General features: G+C 56.3%; 1 protein-coding gene across 7 annotated transcripts in view; it reads left to right on the forward strand.

Moving 5' to 3' along the window:
- Positions 1–17,646, forward strand: part of HDAC4 (histone deacetylase 4) — a 281,399-nt gene that overhangs the window by 156,341 nt on the left and 107,412 nt on the right. For all 7 annotated transcript variants that reach the window (XM_039228580.1, XM_039228574.1, XM_039228577.1 and 4 more), the window contains one exon: positions 14,519–14,763. In XM_039228580.1, the coding sequence (XP_039084511.1) occupies positions 14,519–14,763 (245 nt within the window). The remainder of the gene's footprint in view (positions 1–14,518; positions 14,764–17,646) is intronic.

The following is a 17,646-nucleotide window of genomic DNA, read 5'->3' on the forward strand; positions in this document are numbered from 1 at the left end:
CCACTTGCCACATGCTTCACCTAATTATTTCCTTTTCGGCTACTTCCCCTCTGGACTGTGTGCTCCATGCAGGGTGGGCCCGAGGCTTGTGTGTCCACTGGGGACCCTGCTTTTGGAGAAGGCTCCGCACCACTGCACCAGCTAGTACGCCCGTGCCATTCTCACCTGGCATGTGAGCCCGTGGGCTGTCCCGGCTCCGGTCTCCAGCGTCAGCACCCAGTATTCCATCTCTGGAGCTGGGGGGATGGCTCTGGCCACTTCCAGAGCCGCAGCAGCATCACCTAGTGTGAATATGTGGCATAGAAAGTAGATGGGTCCCCAGGGCCCGGTAGCCAGCAGGTACACCCGGCAGGCTGGCTTGAGGTGAGCCCCAGGGGAGCCTGGCCCCGGGGGAGCATACCGATCAGTGGCCTCTGCTGGGCAAGGGAGGGGGGGCACATGCACACCTGCGGCTGCAGGTGACTTGGGTTGGTGGACTGTGTTCTTTTTAATCCCCACCGAGGATGAGCCTGCAGCATGCGTGCCAGGTGGGTCCTCCACCCGTGCAGCTGTGGGCACCCAGGTCCTTGCCCGCCCCGGCGCCAGCCTCGCAGGTCGTTCCCGTGGGGTCTGTGTGCTGATGAGCCCCCCACGCTGTCCTGGGTCCTGGGGCGCCCACAGAGAGCCACAGGGCCACGCAGCCATCTCCGGGGTGCCTGAGGGGCAGCAGACCGCGCGCTGTTCTGGGCCATGCGGAGAGTGCTCGTTTTCAGGTAGTTCTGTTTCCCACTAGAGGCCTTCCCAAATGGCCAGCATCCAAGGGCACGTCCCTCACACGCGGACATGTGCTCACTGCTCCTGCCCTGTGGCCAGTTGCCGGGCAGGGGCCTCGTCCTTCCCTCGGGGCCCCAGATGCCACGACCCATAGCCTTTTCCTCTGGGGCTGACGCTTTTCCCATAAAGCGCCCCCACATCCCGGCCTCTGGTGTGTTGGCTTTCGCAGCCCCCGGCTTGCCCAGCCCCCGGCTCCGGCCCTCAGCTCAGCCCTTCTCTGGGAGCCCCTGCCTGTGGGGGCAGCAGGGGTGAGGGCTCAGAAGCTGATTGTGGCTCGGCCACCCCGGCATCCGGGCCAGTGTCACTTCTCTGCCGTGCGGGGTCAGACCCCCCGCCCAGCTCCCAGAATCCCATGGCTGCCGTCTCCTTGTGTGATCATCGTCTGATTTTTGGAAAGATTTAGGTCTTTTTACTGTCCCCAGGGTCAGAGAGCAGGGGTCAGCCCCCCAGCCTGTGTCCCTTACCGGCTGTTCCTCGAGTGTCAGGCAGGAGCCCCCCTCGGCCCGGCCAGCAGGTGTGGGGCGTAAAGACCTTTTCCACTCGTGTTTTCACAGTAGAAGTTAAAGACTAATTGGACTCCTGATAATCCTGCAGAAACTTCAGACACCTCACTTCACATTCCCGCTCACCCATTTTTTTTTTTTTTAAAAACCCTGTCACTGGACTTCAGGAGGGAAATCTGCAGGAAGCAGGTGACTGTCCTTCCCTTCACAGGTCGCCTGGGGGACCTACAGAAGCCTTGAAGGGCAGTTTTCACGTGGGAAGGAGACGATCTGCAGAATAACCCTGAGTCCATGAAGGGACTTCTGTGGAACAGGAGCCTGAGGAGGGGACTGCCTCGCCTTCACACCGGGGTGTGAACTTGGTGCCCCCTGCCCGCCCCCCGTGAGCTTCTCACGGGTGCACGTCGCCACCTGCTTCTGTTTGGGGGGTTGTTTGTGGGCGTTTCCCAGAAAATGGCAGGAATAGCTCTACAAGTCCAGGGGGACCTGGATTCAGGGGGACTGGGTGCCATTTCTGCAGCCCCCGACCCCAGCCCTGCCTTCAGACCGAGCCCCAAAGCGGGGGTCTCCTGCAGCTGGCTGGCGACCACATCCCTCACGCTGAGGGTGAAGGTGTTGTTGAAGTTACTTTTCTAAAAAGGTAAAACCGAGTGCAGTTGGTTTCCTCATGCACATGTACCCCTGGTCGGGGTTGGGGGGCCCTGGGCCATCCTGGGGGACTGTCGCTCTTAGAAATGGGACTTCCAGGCGCCTGGGGGCCTCAGTCGGTTAAGCACCTGCTTCAGCTCAGGTCATGATCTCGCAGTTCATGAGTTCAAGCCCCATGTTGAGCTCTGTGCTGACAGCTCGGAGCCTGGAGCTGCTTCGGATTCTGTCTCCCTCTCTCTCTCTGCCCCTCCCCCACTCACGCTCTGCCTCTCTCTCTCTCAACAATAAGTAAATCACTTTTTAAAAAATGTTAGAAATGGGACTTTAAACTCTCTTGGAGAGGCGGCAGAGGAGGGGCATTCCGAGGTTCTTTCTTGCTTTCTGGAAGCTGGATTTCATGCCGCTGAGATTTTGTACCATGAGGCCACAGTTCTGTGTTCGTACTGTGAAAAGTAAGACAGAAGGAACAGTATATTTATTTCCTCCTGTCAAGAACGTTCACTCAAAGTGAACTGGAGCAGGTCAGTTTAAAATGGAATCTTCTGAGGAAGTGGTCACGGGCGAGGGCAGCAGGTGATGTCGTCACATGGTGGCGCTTCTGGTTCCCGGCTGTGGAGCCTGAAGATTTCGTCACCTCGCCTGTCAAGAAATCGGTCCTCACAAGCCAGTGTTGGCCCCCTTTTGGGCGGCGCATCGAAACATAAAAGGCCCCGGCGTTTGTGGAGGGCGGTTTGCAGGTCCCCTGACGGGGTTCGTGCAGTGAACCCTCGGTGACCGGGCTGCTTCTGCCGTGCCTCCCTCCTCGTTCCTGGGCAGGTGCTGTTCCCCCTCCCCCCGCCCCGCCTCCTGCCCCCGGACAAGCCTCCCACAGAGGCCCTGCGCAGACGTCCCTGTCGCACGATGTACGTGCTCTATTCTTGGGTCCGGAAGGTGGAATTTCGAAATGTCGTTCCATCCTCTGACTCAGAAAACCTTGTACCCCCCCCCCCCCCCAGGCCTGACTGGTGAAGCGTGGAGCAGCGCAGTCCGCCTGGCCCACCTCTGCCGGGGTCCCCGGCCCCGCAGCTCACGGTCCAGGGCTGGACACGGGTCTGTAGCCCGCCGCGCACCCAGGAAGCGCTGTTCTCCGTGTTTGCCGCCGACTTGCTTGCTTTGAAACGCTGGCTCTGCCACGATGCTTCCTTGGATGGCGCACCTTCACAGCGGCGTCCCCACGCGGGCGGGGCCGGCTGGCTTCCGACCTGCCCCGAGTCGTGTCTCAGATTCACGTGTCCCTACCGAGTGCAGTGACACACTCGCGGTGTCCCCAGCCGATCTGGTGGTGGCCACACGGACTGGTTCAGTCAGCTCCACGACGTCGGATGGCGAGCCTCCTGCAAGTCGTGTGCACACGCACAGGAACCGTCCAGGTGTGGACACACTCGGAGAGGCTGCGGCCTGGAATCAGGATCGAGCTGTATAAGGGAAAGCTGACGATTTTCTGGAAGGCCCATCCTTGTGCACCCACCCCCCCCCGCCCATGGCTCTGCTCGTAGCTTGCGGGGCACAATGGCCGTCAGCCCGGAGCCCCCTGTGTCTCCCACTTCCTGGGTCACTCCAGTGGTGTCGCCTTTCAGCCAAGTTTCCTCTGCCTTTAGGAGCCCTTCTGTGAAAAGCCTTTTTTTTTTTTTTTTTTTTTGCCATTTTCTGTTGGTCTTTTTCATACAGACTAATCGGAGTCACTTACACGTTACAGATACAGGTCCTTCGTCAGCCAGTAGTGCCCACCGCCCTCTCCAAGGGCTCCATCTTCTACTTTTTAAAAAATGTTTATTGAATTTTGGAGGGGGGAGGGGCAGAGAGAGAGGGAGACACAGAATCGGAAGCAGCTCCAGGCTCCGAGCTGTCAGCACAGAGCCCGACGCGGGGCTCGAACCCACAAACCGTGAGATCATGACCTGAGCCCAAGTTGGACGCTTAACCGACTGAGCCCCCCAGGCGCCCTGACAGTCTTCTGCTTTTGAATTGCGTCTGAGGATCAGAAATTCTTAATGTAGCCAAACTGATCTGTTTTGTCTTGCGGTAAGCACTTCTTGCATCTTGAATTTTTCTAAAGTTTTGCCTTTCTCAATTGAATCTTAATTCCCGTGGACTTAATTTTGGCCTGTGGTGCGAACAGGGGTGAGTTCCGTCTCCTGGCGTCCGAGCTCAGCGCTCTGTCTTCCCTGGCGTTCCCTGGCCGAGGACTCACGGCCACCTTCTTCAGGAGCACCTTGGTGACTCGGGTTTATCCTTCCCTGGGGTCTGGGGTCCCTGTGCTGTCCCCTCCCGACCAGCCTGGAGACAGTGGGAATTTTCACAGCCGTCAGGCTGCTTCTCCCCAATTTGGCCCATCTCCCCACTTATTTCAGTTGTTTAAAATATTTCTTAAGAGTCTTTTACAGTTTTTATCCATGACATTTTTGGTGCTTTGTTTTCCTTTCAAGATGAGGGCTTCTTACTCGTATCATATTGAAACGTGTTGACTCTGTCATGTTGACCTTACCGAGCGTCTTGTTGCAGTGAACCTCCTGGCCCCGCTCCCGGCTGCTCTGTACCTCGCTTCCGGTGGCTGAGGGGGGCTGTGCCCGGGCAGTCCCCAGGGTCTGAATCCTACAGATGTGCCTCTTCCCTGTCTGTTCCTGTTACCATTCTGTCCGCTTCTCTGGGGTGGTGTTGGCCAGAATCTTGTCTTGTTCAAAGCTCATCGTTAAAACCAGTATTTGCTGTGTGGTTATTTATTTATTTTTTTATAGATCCCTTTTTTCATATTTAAAGAAATGCTCTTTTATTCCTAGTTTGTTAAGAGCTTTATAACGTGAATAGTTGTTGGATTTTATAATATGCATATTTTCGTTATTAAGATAATCGTTATTAGCGTAGTGAATTATATTTATCGATGTTCTGTATAGATGTGGCATTTCTCAACTTAAAATGCCACTTATTTTGGCCAATTATCTTTTTAGAGACTGCTAGATTAGGTTTGCTAATAATTTATCTGGGATTTTTGTGGCCTTACTCATGACAAAGACTGTAATTTTTGTCTTTTATGCCATCTTTGTTTCTTTAATGAGGTTTTATACTGGCCTCATGGAAGGAGCTCAGCAGTACTCTTTATTTTTCTGTTCCCTTTGAAGTTTTCTTTAAAATTGAATGATCACCCAGTCGAAAGGTTAGTAATACTGTCTCTACCATGGTCCTTATGGAAAGATTTTAAAGTGTTGATTCATTTGAGTTTGTTACGATAGGGTTACTCTGTTTCTATTTTTTGTCAATTTGGGAAATTTACTTTTTTTCTAGAAATTTGTCCTTTTTTTAATCTTTAAAAAATATTTACTTATTAGAGAGGGGAGAGAGAGAGAGAGACAGAGAGCGAGCTCACAGGCAGGGGAGGGGCAGAGAGAAGGGGAGAGAGAATCCCAAGCAGGCTCCGCACTGTCAGCACGGAGTCCAACGCGTGGGGTGCAGCCTCGTGACCCTGGGATCATGACCTGAGCTGAAATCAGGAGTCCGACACTCAGCCGACTGAGCCCGCCAGGTGCCCCGCAAAGTGTGTTTTGTGTAGGTTTTATTTAAAAAAAAAAAAAAAAAAATTTTAACGTTTGTTTATTTTTGAGAGACAGAGAGACCGCGTGAGCCGGGTAGGGGCAGAGAGAGAGGGACACACAGAATCCGAAGCAGCTCCAGGCTCTGAGCTGTCAGCACAGAGCCCGACGCGGGGCTCGAGCCCGCAAGCTGTGAGATCATGACCTGAGCCGAAGTCAAATGCTCAACCGACTGAGCCCCCAGGCGCCCCTGTTTCGTGTAGGTTTTAAAATGGATCGGCCTGAAGGTGTTCATTACAGTTCCTTGTATTTTCGGTCTCAGCCGTACCTACAGTCTGGTCACCTTTCCTGTCTCCGCTTCAGGTTGCGCCTTTCCCCCTCCTAAACCACTCTCACCCGATCTCTGTGTTTTACGCATCTTTCTAAAGAACCCATTCTTTGTGTCGGGATGCGTGAACGTCTGTAACGACAGTTTCCCATTTCTTCTGTATGTTTCCTGCCTCCTCCCGTTGTCCTGGCACCTGTTCAAGTCTTGAGTTTCTTCTCAGAACACGTCCAGCTCAGTAGTCTGCCTGCTTCCCGTCGTCGAACGTGAGCATTTAAGGCTGCGGGGTTTCCTCTGAGGACGAGGAGCGCAGGTTTGCGACTTGCGCTTTTTCCTCCACCTTTCCATCCTAGTTCTTTTTAAATGGTTGTTTTGGTTTCTTCTTTGACCCATGTTTAGGAAGTACAATTTTAAAAAGTTAACTTTGTATCACAGAAAGCTTTAGATCCGTTCCAAAGTGCAGAAAATACTAGAAGGAGTCCCCATTAGCTGACCTGCGCGGTGCCCGGTCCCGCCCAGCTGTGTGTTACCTGCATCCTTACTCTCCACCTCTGTGCTCATGGTCATTTTGAGTTGAATCCCGCTCAGGGGACCGCCCCATCTGCAGCTGTGCCAGCCGGAGTCGCTGTGTGTAAGAGTCCGGGACCCTTTTTCGCAGCTCAGGACACTGCTGTGCTCGTCTCCAGACAGTCATGGGTGTCCAGTCTCCTCACCGTCCCCCTGTGCTCACCTGTCCCCGGTGGTCACACACGCACACACGCAGCTTGTGGTTGGCGTCCGGGTCCAGGTGACACTGGCACACGGGTCGGTGTCTCAGAACGCCTGCTCATCCGAACCTCCCCGCCCCCCCCCCCCCCCCCCCCCCCCCCCCCGTCCGTTTTCTTTCTGTTTTGACCCTTGAAGTTCATCTTTGAAGATGCTCAGTTGCGGGTCCTGGGGAGTTTCCCTGAGTTTAAATTTTGCTTGATTTCACCCGCCTCCCATCTTGGCCATCTGTTGGCCGGGCTTCCTGTAAACTGGGACTTAGGCCGAGGGGTCTGGTCAGATTTAAGTGTCATTATTTTTGGCAACACATTATAGATGCAGCGTGCACATCCCACCAGACGGCGCCCAGCTCCGCGAGTGTGTGTGTGAGTGTGCGTGCATGCTTGTGTGTGTGAGTGTTTTGCGCTCTGTTTACCTGATCTTGAAAACCAAACCTGCCCCGTCGCTCACATGCAGAGGACGCTGGGGACCAACTCTTTGTTTTCAAAAATTGGCAAGTAAAGGAAGAGAATCGGGCACTTTCCCTGCTTTCCTTCTAGAAACTGTTTGTCAGAGTAAGAAGATAGTTGGGTCGGGGTCCTTTCTCATTACTGAAATAAGGTAGCGAAGCAAGACGCAAGGGTGGCCCTGGGCAAGTGCGCCTTGCAGCCTGACCGCCTCCCCGCGGCCACCATCAGGGCAGATGAGCCAGGGACACGCAGGCACTCAAGGAACTCCCGTGGGATGGGGTCTTTCTGGGACTTGGGCTCCAGAGTTCACGGGGCACCACGTTCACCTGCAGCCCAGGCACCGCCCACCACGTCCGGAGCAGGGCACACTCCGGAGGACAGGTGACCAGTGTCTGGAGTCCCTAAGTCAGAGGGGTTGCCGGGGTGGGGGGTAGGGGAAGTCTTTACAGTAAAAGGAATCTAAGGCAGGTATCAGCCAATACAATATAAGGACCTTATGTGGGTCTTGGTTTGAAGAAAGTTTAAAAGGCATGTATGAAACACTCCTCAAAAATGGGATTGCTTTGTGTGTGATACTTGATAGTATCACGGAAGAGTTGTTACATTATTTGGGGACATTAGTGGTATTTGTGTTTTTTTTTTTTTTTTAAATTTTTAATGATTTATTTATTTCTGAGAGAGAGAGAGACAGGCAGCATGAGCAGGGGAGGGTCAGAGAGAGAGGGAGACACAGCATCCGAAGCAGGCTCCAGGCTCTGAGCTGTCAGCACAGAGCCCGATGCGGGGCTCGAACCCACAAACCGTGAGATCATGACCTGAGCTCAAGTCAGACGCTTAACCGACTGAGCCACCCAGGCGCCCCTGATTGTGTTTTTTAAGAGTTAATCCAGAGACACTTTCCGAAGTGCTGTAGACAAAACGCCTTGACAGCTGGTCTCCCCCAGCGTCACCAGAGCAGAGGGAGGTGGGGGCCTTGCAGAAGACACGAGGGGGGCCGTTCGTTGGCAGTTGTTGGAACTGAGGGAGGGACCCATGGGACTTGAGTGTACTGTCCCCTCCGCCTCTGTGTGCTTCTGAGATTCTCCATAAAAACTTTTTCAGCTGTACTGCAGAGCAAGTTCGTAGGCCCCAGGCGCAGGCGGGCAGAAGAGGGAGCATTGGTAGTGGCCTGGGATGGGGGCCGGAAAGCAGGTGCGTCAGTCAAGGCCCTTCTCGCAGACCCTCGCCGCTCCCCCACCCCCCACAGGCGCACCACACACCCGCCTCCTGGGGCAGCGGCCCCCACCCGGGACGGGGCTGGGAGGGGCAGCGAGGCAGACGCGCTGGACCACTGGACTTCCTCCCCGCCGTGCTCACAGCGAGCCCCCCGCTGGGGGTGGCCGGCTGGAGGACTTTTCCTCCTGGAGAATGTATGGCGGGGGGCCCGTCACGAGAGCAGGGCCATAACTGACCGAGGCGCCGAGCACAGAGGCCCTCACTCAGTACCACGCCCAGGTGGGAAGGCTCCTCCCGGGGAAGTGAGGCCACCCCACGCGGAAAGTCTCACGGGTGGGAGCCCCACTCTGCCAGCAGCTTCCAGAGGGGGTCCCTGCCTTCACTCGTACTCGGAGGAGCCCGGTGGCCGGGACAATGACGGCAAAACTGACAAACGTGGAGGACAGAGGCCGCGCGGGTCATCACCGCCATCCTCCGAGACCAGAGCAGGTGCCTCATCTGCCATGTGAGAACACGATGGTTTTAAGGGGCCGTCGTTCTCTGAATGTGGCCTGTGCGTCATCAGTTGAAGACCTAATAGAAGAAATTATGCGAAACCCAATGAAAAGGTTAGAATACATGTTTAAAGAAAAGCCTCATGAGGTTGAGCACAAGAAGAGCAAGATAGGAGAAAGCGGAAGAGAAAAGCAGAGGATTGTTCGAGGAGGTTCACCGAACACGGGAAGTGTCAGAAGCAGAGAGTGCACAAGGGAACTTCTCAGTACGTAATTCAAGGGCCAGCTGAGTGTCCCATCCTGGCCAGAGGAGAGCCAAGCCGCGTCACCGTGAAATTTCAGAACCCTGGTGACGAGGACAGGACCTGACAAACCTCCATGGAGAAAAGTCTCGTCACATTGAAGGATCCGGAAACAGGGTGGCTTCACAGTTTTCAGTAACAATGTTGGGAACAAGAGGACCTCAGAGTGGCGCTTTTAGGGTCCCGAAGGAAGTGGGTTTCAAGCTAGAATTCCATGTGCAGTGGAAGTAGCAGAAGTGACAGTACATGGAGGGGAAATAAACACGAGCAGAACCTGCCTCCCCAGGCCTGCCCTTGAAGACACTGTTGGAGCCTGAGATCTTGCAGGACTAGAGGAGGGGACGGAGAAGAGTGCCCCGGGGATGGGGGTGTGGGGGTCTGACCCGTGATGGCAGCTGCTCAGGGGAGCCTGGCCAGGAGCTCTCGGGCTTCTGGGGCAGCAGTCTGTGCCCGGGGAGCCTAAGCCGCTGAGCCTGACCCCGACTCTCCTCTGTCGCCGACCTATCTGGGCCAGGTCGCTGTCCCGCCCCCTCGCTCACGCGAGCACACGCTCTTCCGCACGGGGCCTTCATGGTGGCTCGTAGCTGAGGGTGGAGGCTGGCCACAGCCGACGTGGGGGCAGGAATGCCGCATCTGCCCCGCCAGAGGGCGCGGTGGGGTGGCCCTTGGGTCCCAGGGGCTCACTCGTCACTTCGCCCCAGACAGACCTTCTTGCCAGCTGTCCTGGAAGCCGGAGGCAGAAGGGACTCGAGACTTATCTCTTCCTGGGAGTCTATCACCCTCTTGTGCTCACTGCGCTCAGCAAAATAATGTGTTTGTCTGGGAACACGTGCATGGATGGCATCCCCATAAAGAAAAGCAGGAGGTACTTGACAAAGCCAGAATGTTGTTGGGGGTTCGGGGCAGGCACACAGTCTGGGGCGATTCTCTGATTCTTCCCGGGCCTTCATCCATCACTCTTGCTGTGGCCTAACTGCGTGTTCTTCAGCATGTGCGAGGTGTTTCACAGTAAAGATGAAAACACTTTAAATAAGTTATGCATTTCCAATACATCCTCTCCCTCCCTCCCCCTCCCCCCGCCAGACACAGACAAAATGTCAGAGTAAGAGGAAATCATAGTTACATGCTTGAAATATCTATTATTTTTCCCTGCATCTGAATGAGTCATTCTTTTCTTGAACAGATCCTAAACTTTGGCCGTGTTTTCTAGAGAATAGTGCTTGTCTTTATTTCGTATCTGTATGACGGCGTGAAGCAGAGAGGATCTGACCCACGTAATGGAAAATTACAGTGTCCTTTTTTATGATCATTTATTTTAAAAAATAGAGACTAGCAGATTTTTTTTCAGTTTCTGATTATGAACTTGTAATCCACACAGCACAGGCCTTGCCGTTTCTTATCAAAATGCTGAATATGGTCTTTGTGCTTGTACTAACGTCATGAGTCCGATTGCATTAATGTGTTTCTCAAGGCACAACCTATGAAAGCAATTTTCTACTGCACGTAAAATATTCATGAGAATACAGGCCTTTTTGTTTTGATGCTGCATTCTTTAAGTAGAGAAGGTTGTGTTGTTTTCTTCAGGGCGCTCTGGGTCAGAAGCTCTGGCAGCTTCTGTTGAGAACGCCGGCCTTTCAAATGGTTTTTGATACAGAAATAGTACGAGTCATGTTTGACGCACCCGCCAGCAGCTGGAACGTAGGGGGCAGTGGTCGTGACCGCCCCCCCCACCCCCCCGGCCAGTGTGCAGGGCAGGCCTGGGGCGGCTCCGCGCCCTCCACATCTGCCACCTGCTGGGCCCCCTGACTGCCCGCGCAGGAGGGATGGAGGCGGCATTTCTCGGGAGGCCTCACCAGAGTTTCCTTGTCCCACGTCCGTTCCCACATTTGCCGTCGTGTCTACCTGCAGACTCGCTGATGCTTCCCCTCTGAGAGGAAGTGGCAGGGGCTGCTTATAGGGCAGCTGGTGCAGGTAATGAGTAGCTTTCCATTCTGCTTCTCCGCTTTTAGCTCTCATTAGCAGGACAGAGTCTCGTGTGATACCTCAGAATGGTAAACTGAGGCAGCAGGACCGCCCTTCCTAAGAAGTGGTAAATACAGAAGAGATGTGGTGGTGAGAACAGCACACCTTCCCGCTGATATCGGCGTGTGCCCCGGCTCTCACCCACCCCACCCTGCCCGTGGCCCTTGCCGCTGTCCACGGGACCCTTACCACCGAGCATCCTCTGACATCAGCCTTTGGTGCCTGTGGGAGGACAAGCAGGGGCTGCCAGACAGAGTTCCCTTAGAAGATTCTCTACGCTTCCAGACCCAGAAGGATCTGGGAGGGGTTTGAGGAAACGAAGTGGACGCCAGCTTGCGTGGGGGGGGGGGTGCACAGCCCGCGTCGCCCGTGGCTGAGAAGGCACCATCCAAGCAGCCTGCTCCTGCCCGTGCCCCCACCTGGACGCTGCTTCCCCTGCGATGCCCTCCCATCCCACCCCGGGCTTCCCCGCGGCCAGCACCCCGCTGCCCAACCTTCCTCGCCGGCACTGTCTCCGCCTCTGGTCCCGTACCAACACTCCAGGATTTGCAGGTGCAGACTCTGCCCTCTGAGTGGGGGTTGAGCTTTTCCTCAACCTGTCTCCCCTCACCCCCCCACTTAGGCCCTGACCTCTGGGCCCTTGCTCACGCTGTGCACCTGTGTGGACCCTCCCCTGGCCCTGCTACAGGCTGGCCTGGGGGTGTCCCCACACCGACCACGGAGCAGGAGGCCCCAACTTCTCCCCAGTAAATGAATGTGTCCGTAGAAAAGTTCAGCCTGTCATGTATTTGAAGTTGCTAAAAAGTTGCTCTGTGGTCAGTATCTACAGGGATTAACTGCCAGATATTTCTGATGGGCCCCTGAACCCCTTTATACTGCAGCTTCACCAGGCAGCCCGGGGGTGTTCTCGCCTGCAAAGGTGGAGTCCAGCCTTCTCGCTGCAAGGGTTACGGGCTCGCGTCCGTGCCTGTGTGGGCGTGTGTAACCCAGCACGACAGTCAGGTTCATCCTTAGAAAGCAAAGGCCGGCTCGCCCGGGGAGGCCTGTCCCGCGAGAACGGGCTCCTCGCTGCCTCCGTGGCTGCACAAGGGTGAAACCTGGTAGCCGTGCGCAGCGATGATGTTTTCACCCTCGGGAGCGAAGGATCACACGCTCCCTGGAGAGAGAAGAGCATGTGGCGAGTCCCGTAAGGAGCCCAGTCATGCTCTCTTTCCTCCATGTTTGCTCTCAGAGCTGGCCTCCCGCCCTCGTGTTTATTCCTTAAAACAAAGTCTGAAGCGAATGAGGAAAACATGGAGGTTTCCTAAAACTGCTGCTATTTCTATGATTTTCCCATTTTTCTCTATTCCATAATAAAAATGATCAAGAAAGGCAGTTGATAAAATCTAGTCTCTCCCAGCTCAGTGCGATGGGGGTGGGTAGGAGAGCACTGCTCCCTGGCCCCTCCTGTTCGTGAAAAAGTTTATTCGTCTAGATTTTTCTCACTCAAATAGCAAATAAAACCCTCTTAACATATCAAGCCTGAAACCCCATTAGAAATAAATGGTTACATATGTTTAAACGGCTGGGGTTGCATATCACCGACTGGGGGAAACGGAAGAGAAGGGGTCCGCTGGCGTTTTATTGCGGCCTCGTTGGGGCCCAGAGGACAGGACAATTGGATCCGTTCTTTTTTTTTTTTTTTTTAATGTTTTATTTATTTCTAGGAGAGAGAGAGAGAGACAGCGTGAGCAGGGGAGGGTCAGAGAGAGAGGGAGTCACAGACTGAAACAGGCTCCAGGCTCTGAGCTGGCAGTCAGCACAGAGCCCGACGCGGGGCTCGAACCCACAAACCGCGGGATCATGACCTAAGCGAAAGTCGGACGCTTAACCGACTAAGCCACCCGGGCGCCCCTGGATCCTTTCTTAAGAGGGCCAAATACTGAGTATTTTCCCACCACCCTCTGGGCAGCTCTGTCTCTTCCCTCTGTTCCCTGTGGTCCAGGGTGAGGACTCCTTAAGGTCAAGCTGGTCCAGGCCCCCGGGGTCCCCCCTGGCAGCCCAGCCCCATGGGCCTCAGAGGGCTCCAGGCCACGGAGCAGCCAGAGGGCCCACGCCCTGCCTGGGACAGCATCCCGGACTCCGCCGTGTGAGCTGTGCCCTGCAGGCTACATGGCCCCGTGCTTGCCCAGGACACTGGGGCTCAGGCCAGGTGACTGGCACGGGGCCTTGGCTCATCGGAACGGCAGGGGAGCACCTATGCCTGTGCCGTGACCACAGCAGGGCTCCGTCCGGAGGAGCAGTTCCATGAAAGAGGCAATTTACCAGAAACTCCAGGCGTGTGAGGCTGCAGGGACTGACTCCCCATGGAACCAGCTGGTGGCTGGGACTGGTGGGCCCTGTGGTCTGGGCATCGGGTCCCAGGGCACGTGGGTGGGCCAGTCAGGAGATGCTCGAACGAGGTCCGGTACATCACGTGGCCCGACCTACAGAGGGTGTGGCCAGAGGTGGCCCTGACCGTAAGGAGCGGGGCTGGCCCACCTCTGTTGGATTTGAATTCCCGCTGGAGTGTTGGGCCCCCTGGAGGGTGAGGCACCAGCCGCCTGCCCCGGGGCCCCTGGCTCTGGTGTGTCACTTGAAGACACGAACCTGCTTATAGGCGTATGGACCCATGTCGGGTTACCGTGTGATGGCCAGAGTTTAAAACTTCGTGCGTGCCTCTCCACTCTGTAATTTGGTATTGATTTGTAGGCATCAAGATTGATTTAGCTTCTGTTTCTAATCAAAACCACCTGAGCTTGTTTTTGGCAGTCCGTTAGTACAAGGGGGAAACTCCGCTTCTTTGTGGAGCAAGCGGCACAGAGCCCCGACGAACGTGCCCGGGCGGCAGGCGGCTATTGGCCGCGGTCGGTAAACATGTTTTCTGAGAGGGTGCTCGCTCTCCATGGAAACACGCCGGCTGCCGGCGTCGGTCTGGACCACTCCAGCGGCACACGCTGTTCTGTGCTGTTCCCTGCTCCGCGAAGTCCTCAGGAGCCCCGCGAGAAAGAAGAAAAGCGCAGGCCAGCTTGCCTCTGTGCGGACTCGTGTTTAGCAATCCTTAGAGCCAGTTTCTTTCTGTCTCCCTGTGGACGTTCGGAGATGACGTCGGGGGGCCTCTGCTCACGGGGGGCGGGGCGGGGCGTGCGCGCGCGCGGGTGTGTATCCCGGCCTGACCTCCCACTCACTCCTGCCGTCCCTGCACTTGAGGAATGCAGCGCCCCAGAGGCCTCCCGAGCCCTGCATTTTGAGCCAGTCAGGCCAGAGAGGCCCAGCGTGCCTTAGCTCAGGGGTCCCCCTTGGGGGCTGCCCCGCGGCATCGGGCAGGGGGCGGGGAGGGGCCCGGGGTCGCCGTGCCGCTGCAAGTGACGGGCGCTTCTGTGCTGTGCTCTCTCCCGCAGTGGATGTGGCCTCCGCGCTGCCTTTGCAGGTCGCGCCCCCGGCGGTGCCCATGGACCTCCGCCTGGACCACCAGTTCACGCTGCCCGTGGCAGAGCCCACCCTCCGGGAGCAGCAGCTGCAGCAGGAGCTGCTGGCCCTCAAGCAGAAGCAGCAGCTCCAGAGGCAGATCCTCATTGCCGAGTTCCAGAGGCAGCACGAGCAGCTCTCCCGGCAGCACGAGGCCCAGCTGCACGAGCACATCAAAGTAAGTGGGGCGACGGGGGCCCTGCGCACATGCAGGGGCTTTCCTAATGCCAGGTTCTTTGCAAGTGGGGTCCCCACGCCAAGGTCCTTGCAGGTTCCCCAGAAGTGAGGTGGGGCCGCTGCGTACCTGCGGGGGCCTCCCCAGCGCCAGGTTCCTGGCAGTGCCCGAGTGCCGCTGCCGAGGTGCCCCTGCCCACCAGCTGTGACACCACGATGACACACAGGACGTTCCTGTGCTGACACCGACCAGCCAGGGGCCCTCCCGCCCGGCAACGGCACGCCCGTTGGGTAAATTGAGGCGGGTGCAGCGCACCATGGGAAGGTCACGCAAGGCGCAGGAGCATACTTAAGGAACGTGCTTGTCATTTAACTTCATCCAAAAATATAACATGTCCCCAAGTAGAAAAACTACCAGCGAGAAGAAAGGCCGGAATGTTGACAGTGATCACCTTTGGGTGGTATATTTGTAAATCATTTGTATTGCCTTCGTGGGACTTGTCTTTTCTCAGAGTTTCCCATTGATCCTTTAGCCATATTACTATTTTCTTTTCATTTGGAAAAGTCATATTACTATTTTCTTTTCATTTAAATTTAATCAGAAGAACTAACAGATTTATTTGTTGTTGTTATTGTTATTTGTAGTTAGTCTCTGTAAATATTCATTCTAAGCCCAGGGTTAGAATTAAATAGGCTGGAAAGAGCCAAGTGTTAGTGGCTTGAAGCAGAGTGTGCGACATTGCTGACATTGCTCGTGACACCCGTGGCCACGGTATGCTCCACTGTTTTTAGAACCACGTAGAGAAACGCTGTCCCATAGGTGCAGACAGGGCAGATTAAAAGTGTGAAGGTAGTTGTACGTTTCCCAGTAGCCACCCTCCGGCCGTACACCCCCGGTTGTATAATTGATCTGTTCTGTGTAACAAAACACCCCAAACTCAGCCATTTAAAACAACAAATGTGTCTTATCTCTTAGTTTCTTTGGTCAGCGACGAGGGCAGCCCAGCTGGTGGTTGTGACTCAGGGTCCCTTGTGAGGCTGCCCTCAGGGCTGTGAGACCCTCTTCCAGGCTCCCCCATGGGGTTATGGATGGGAGACTCAGGCCTCACCACCAGCAGAGCCCCACCCACAGTGAGCATCCCTAGTGGCCACAATGCCAGTGTCGAAGGTGGAAGGCCCAGAGTCTTCTGTGGCCGTCTGGGAAGTGACACCCCCCCCCCCCGTCTTATTCCGCTGGTCATGCCCAGCCCTGCTACAGCCTGGGAGGAGCCCAGATGAGGGGGGAGGACTGGGAGGCAGGGATCCGTGGGCACCGTTGGGCGCCTGGCTACCAGACGGTAAAATCAGTCTTAGTACATCTTAAATAACTCATATTTCTAAGCTACTATTTCAACGTGTAACATGTTGAAAGCTTTGTTCATACCGTACCTTGGGACACCTTTGTAGACTCCACACACGGAGCACGTCTCTACACGGACTGGCTGCATTTCCAGAGCTCCGTGGCCACGTGTGGTCCGTGGCTGGTATGTCGGACAGCACACCTGTGGGGGAATTAAGAGCCCCCACCCTGTGCTGATGCTCCCAAAATACACTTTCGATGGAGACCCCCGTGGGCAGACATCGCTCAGCCCAACCCGTCTCGGCTTTTTCAAGAATTTCTTCCATCGCAGGGTCTCAGCCGCGCGCCTCCCTCCCCCGCCCCCCCGCCCCGTATACGTAGGATACAGCTCACAGTATTCACATGAAAGTCACTGGACAGGATGAGGGAGGTGTAAGTGTGCAGGGGCTGGTGGTGTCGTGCTGTGTGTAGACCTGCTGGCAGAACCTGGGCCAAGCTGCCCCGCAGCGTCCCGTGGCTCAGTGGGCTGCGTCGTGGGCCAGGTGTGCCCCACGGAGCCCTGCGTGAGCCATGCCAAAGGCACATCCGGAAGGCTCTGTCCTCAAGCCTCATGGGTCCGGACCGTGGCAGCCGTGGGTCTTGGGAGTTCTCACCGTTGCGTCAGTTTTGTGGGTTTAGGTTTGCTATCACCGCGTCTGCGGCTGTCACCCTGTGGTGGCCGGCCTCCTCGGGTCAGCGCCGGATGAGTCGAGGCCACAACGGTTCCCTGAGCTGCGAGGAGTCCCGGCCGTGTCGTCCAGACGTAGAATTCCAGGCAGCCCAGGGGTCCTGTGGCACAGAGGGGTCACTGGGCTCCGTGCCCCGGGCCACCCATGGCCATCCTGATGGCCCCTTGCCGACGGGCGCCCTCGGGTATGCGGTGGAGCGCTTCAGGAGCCCCCAGGAGCCCCCAGGAGCAGGGACCCTGCCCTCCTGGCCCGACTCGTGCACCTGCTGGTGGCCACTGGTCTGTGTGGCCAGCGGCCAGGTCTGAGCGCAGCAGTGAGCCCCTGGTGTCCAGGTCTGTCTGAGGCTGGCCTCGGGAAGTGACCGCTCGCCCACCGGAGGTCACGAGTTGCCGCTCTTCCCGGTGACCACCTGCAGCCCCTCTGGTCTCCTCCTGTAGGCTTTTCGGTGACTGAGAGGAGCCCCCAGCAGGCTGCTTCATTGTGTCCGTGAGGCTACAGCCTCCCCTTTGTGTGAGTCCGAAAAGCAGACTCTGGGCTATCCAGTGCCCGGCACACACCGCCAGCCCCGCCGGCCCAGGCCCCCTGCTCTGTGGCGGTCTGGGCGCATGGCCACCTGAATCTTTATCTCATTTTGGGATCTGGCGGATCGCTAGCCGGCCTCCCCCATCCTTCCAGCTGGGTCCCCTTGTACCTGGAGGCCGCTGGCCCTTCACTGCCCCTCACCCTTCAAGGCCAGAGCACCGTGTTCCCCCGAAGGTCCTGTGTCCCCTGCACCTCCCGACCTGGTGATGCAGTTTGCAACGCCGCCTCCCCCCCCCCC

Source organism: Hyaena hyaena, unplaced genomic scaffold (assembly GCF_003009895.1).
Source record: "Hyaena hyaena isolate Hyena2069 unplaced genomic scaffold, ASM300989v1 scaffold_31, whole genome shotgun sequence".
Taxonomy (NCBI): Eukaryota; Metazoa; Chordata; class Mammalia; order Carnivora; family Hyaenidae; genus Hyaena; species Hyaena hyaena.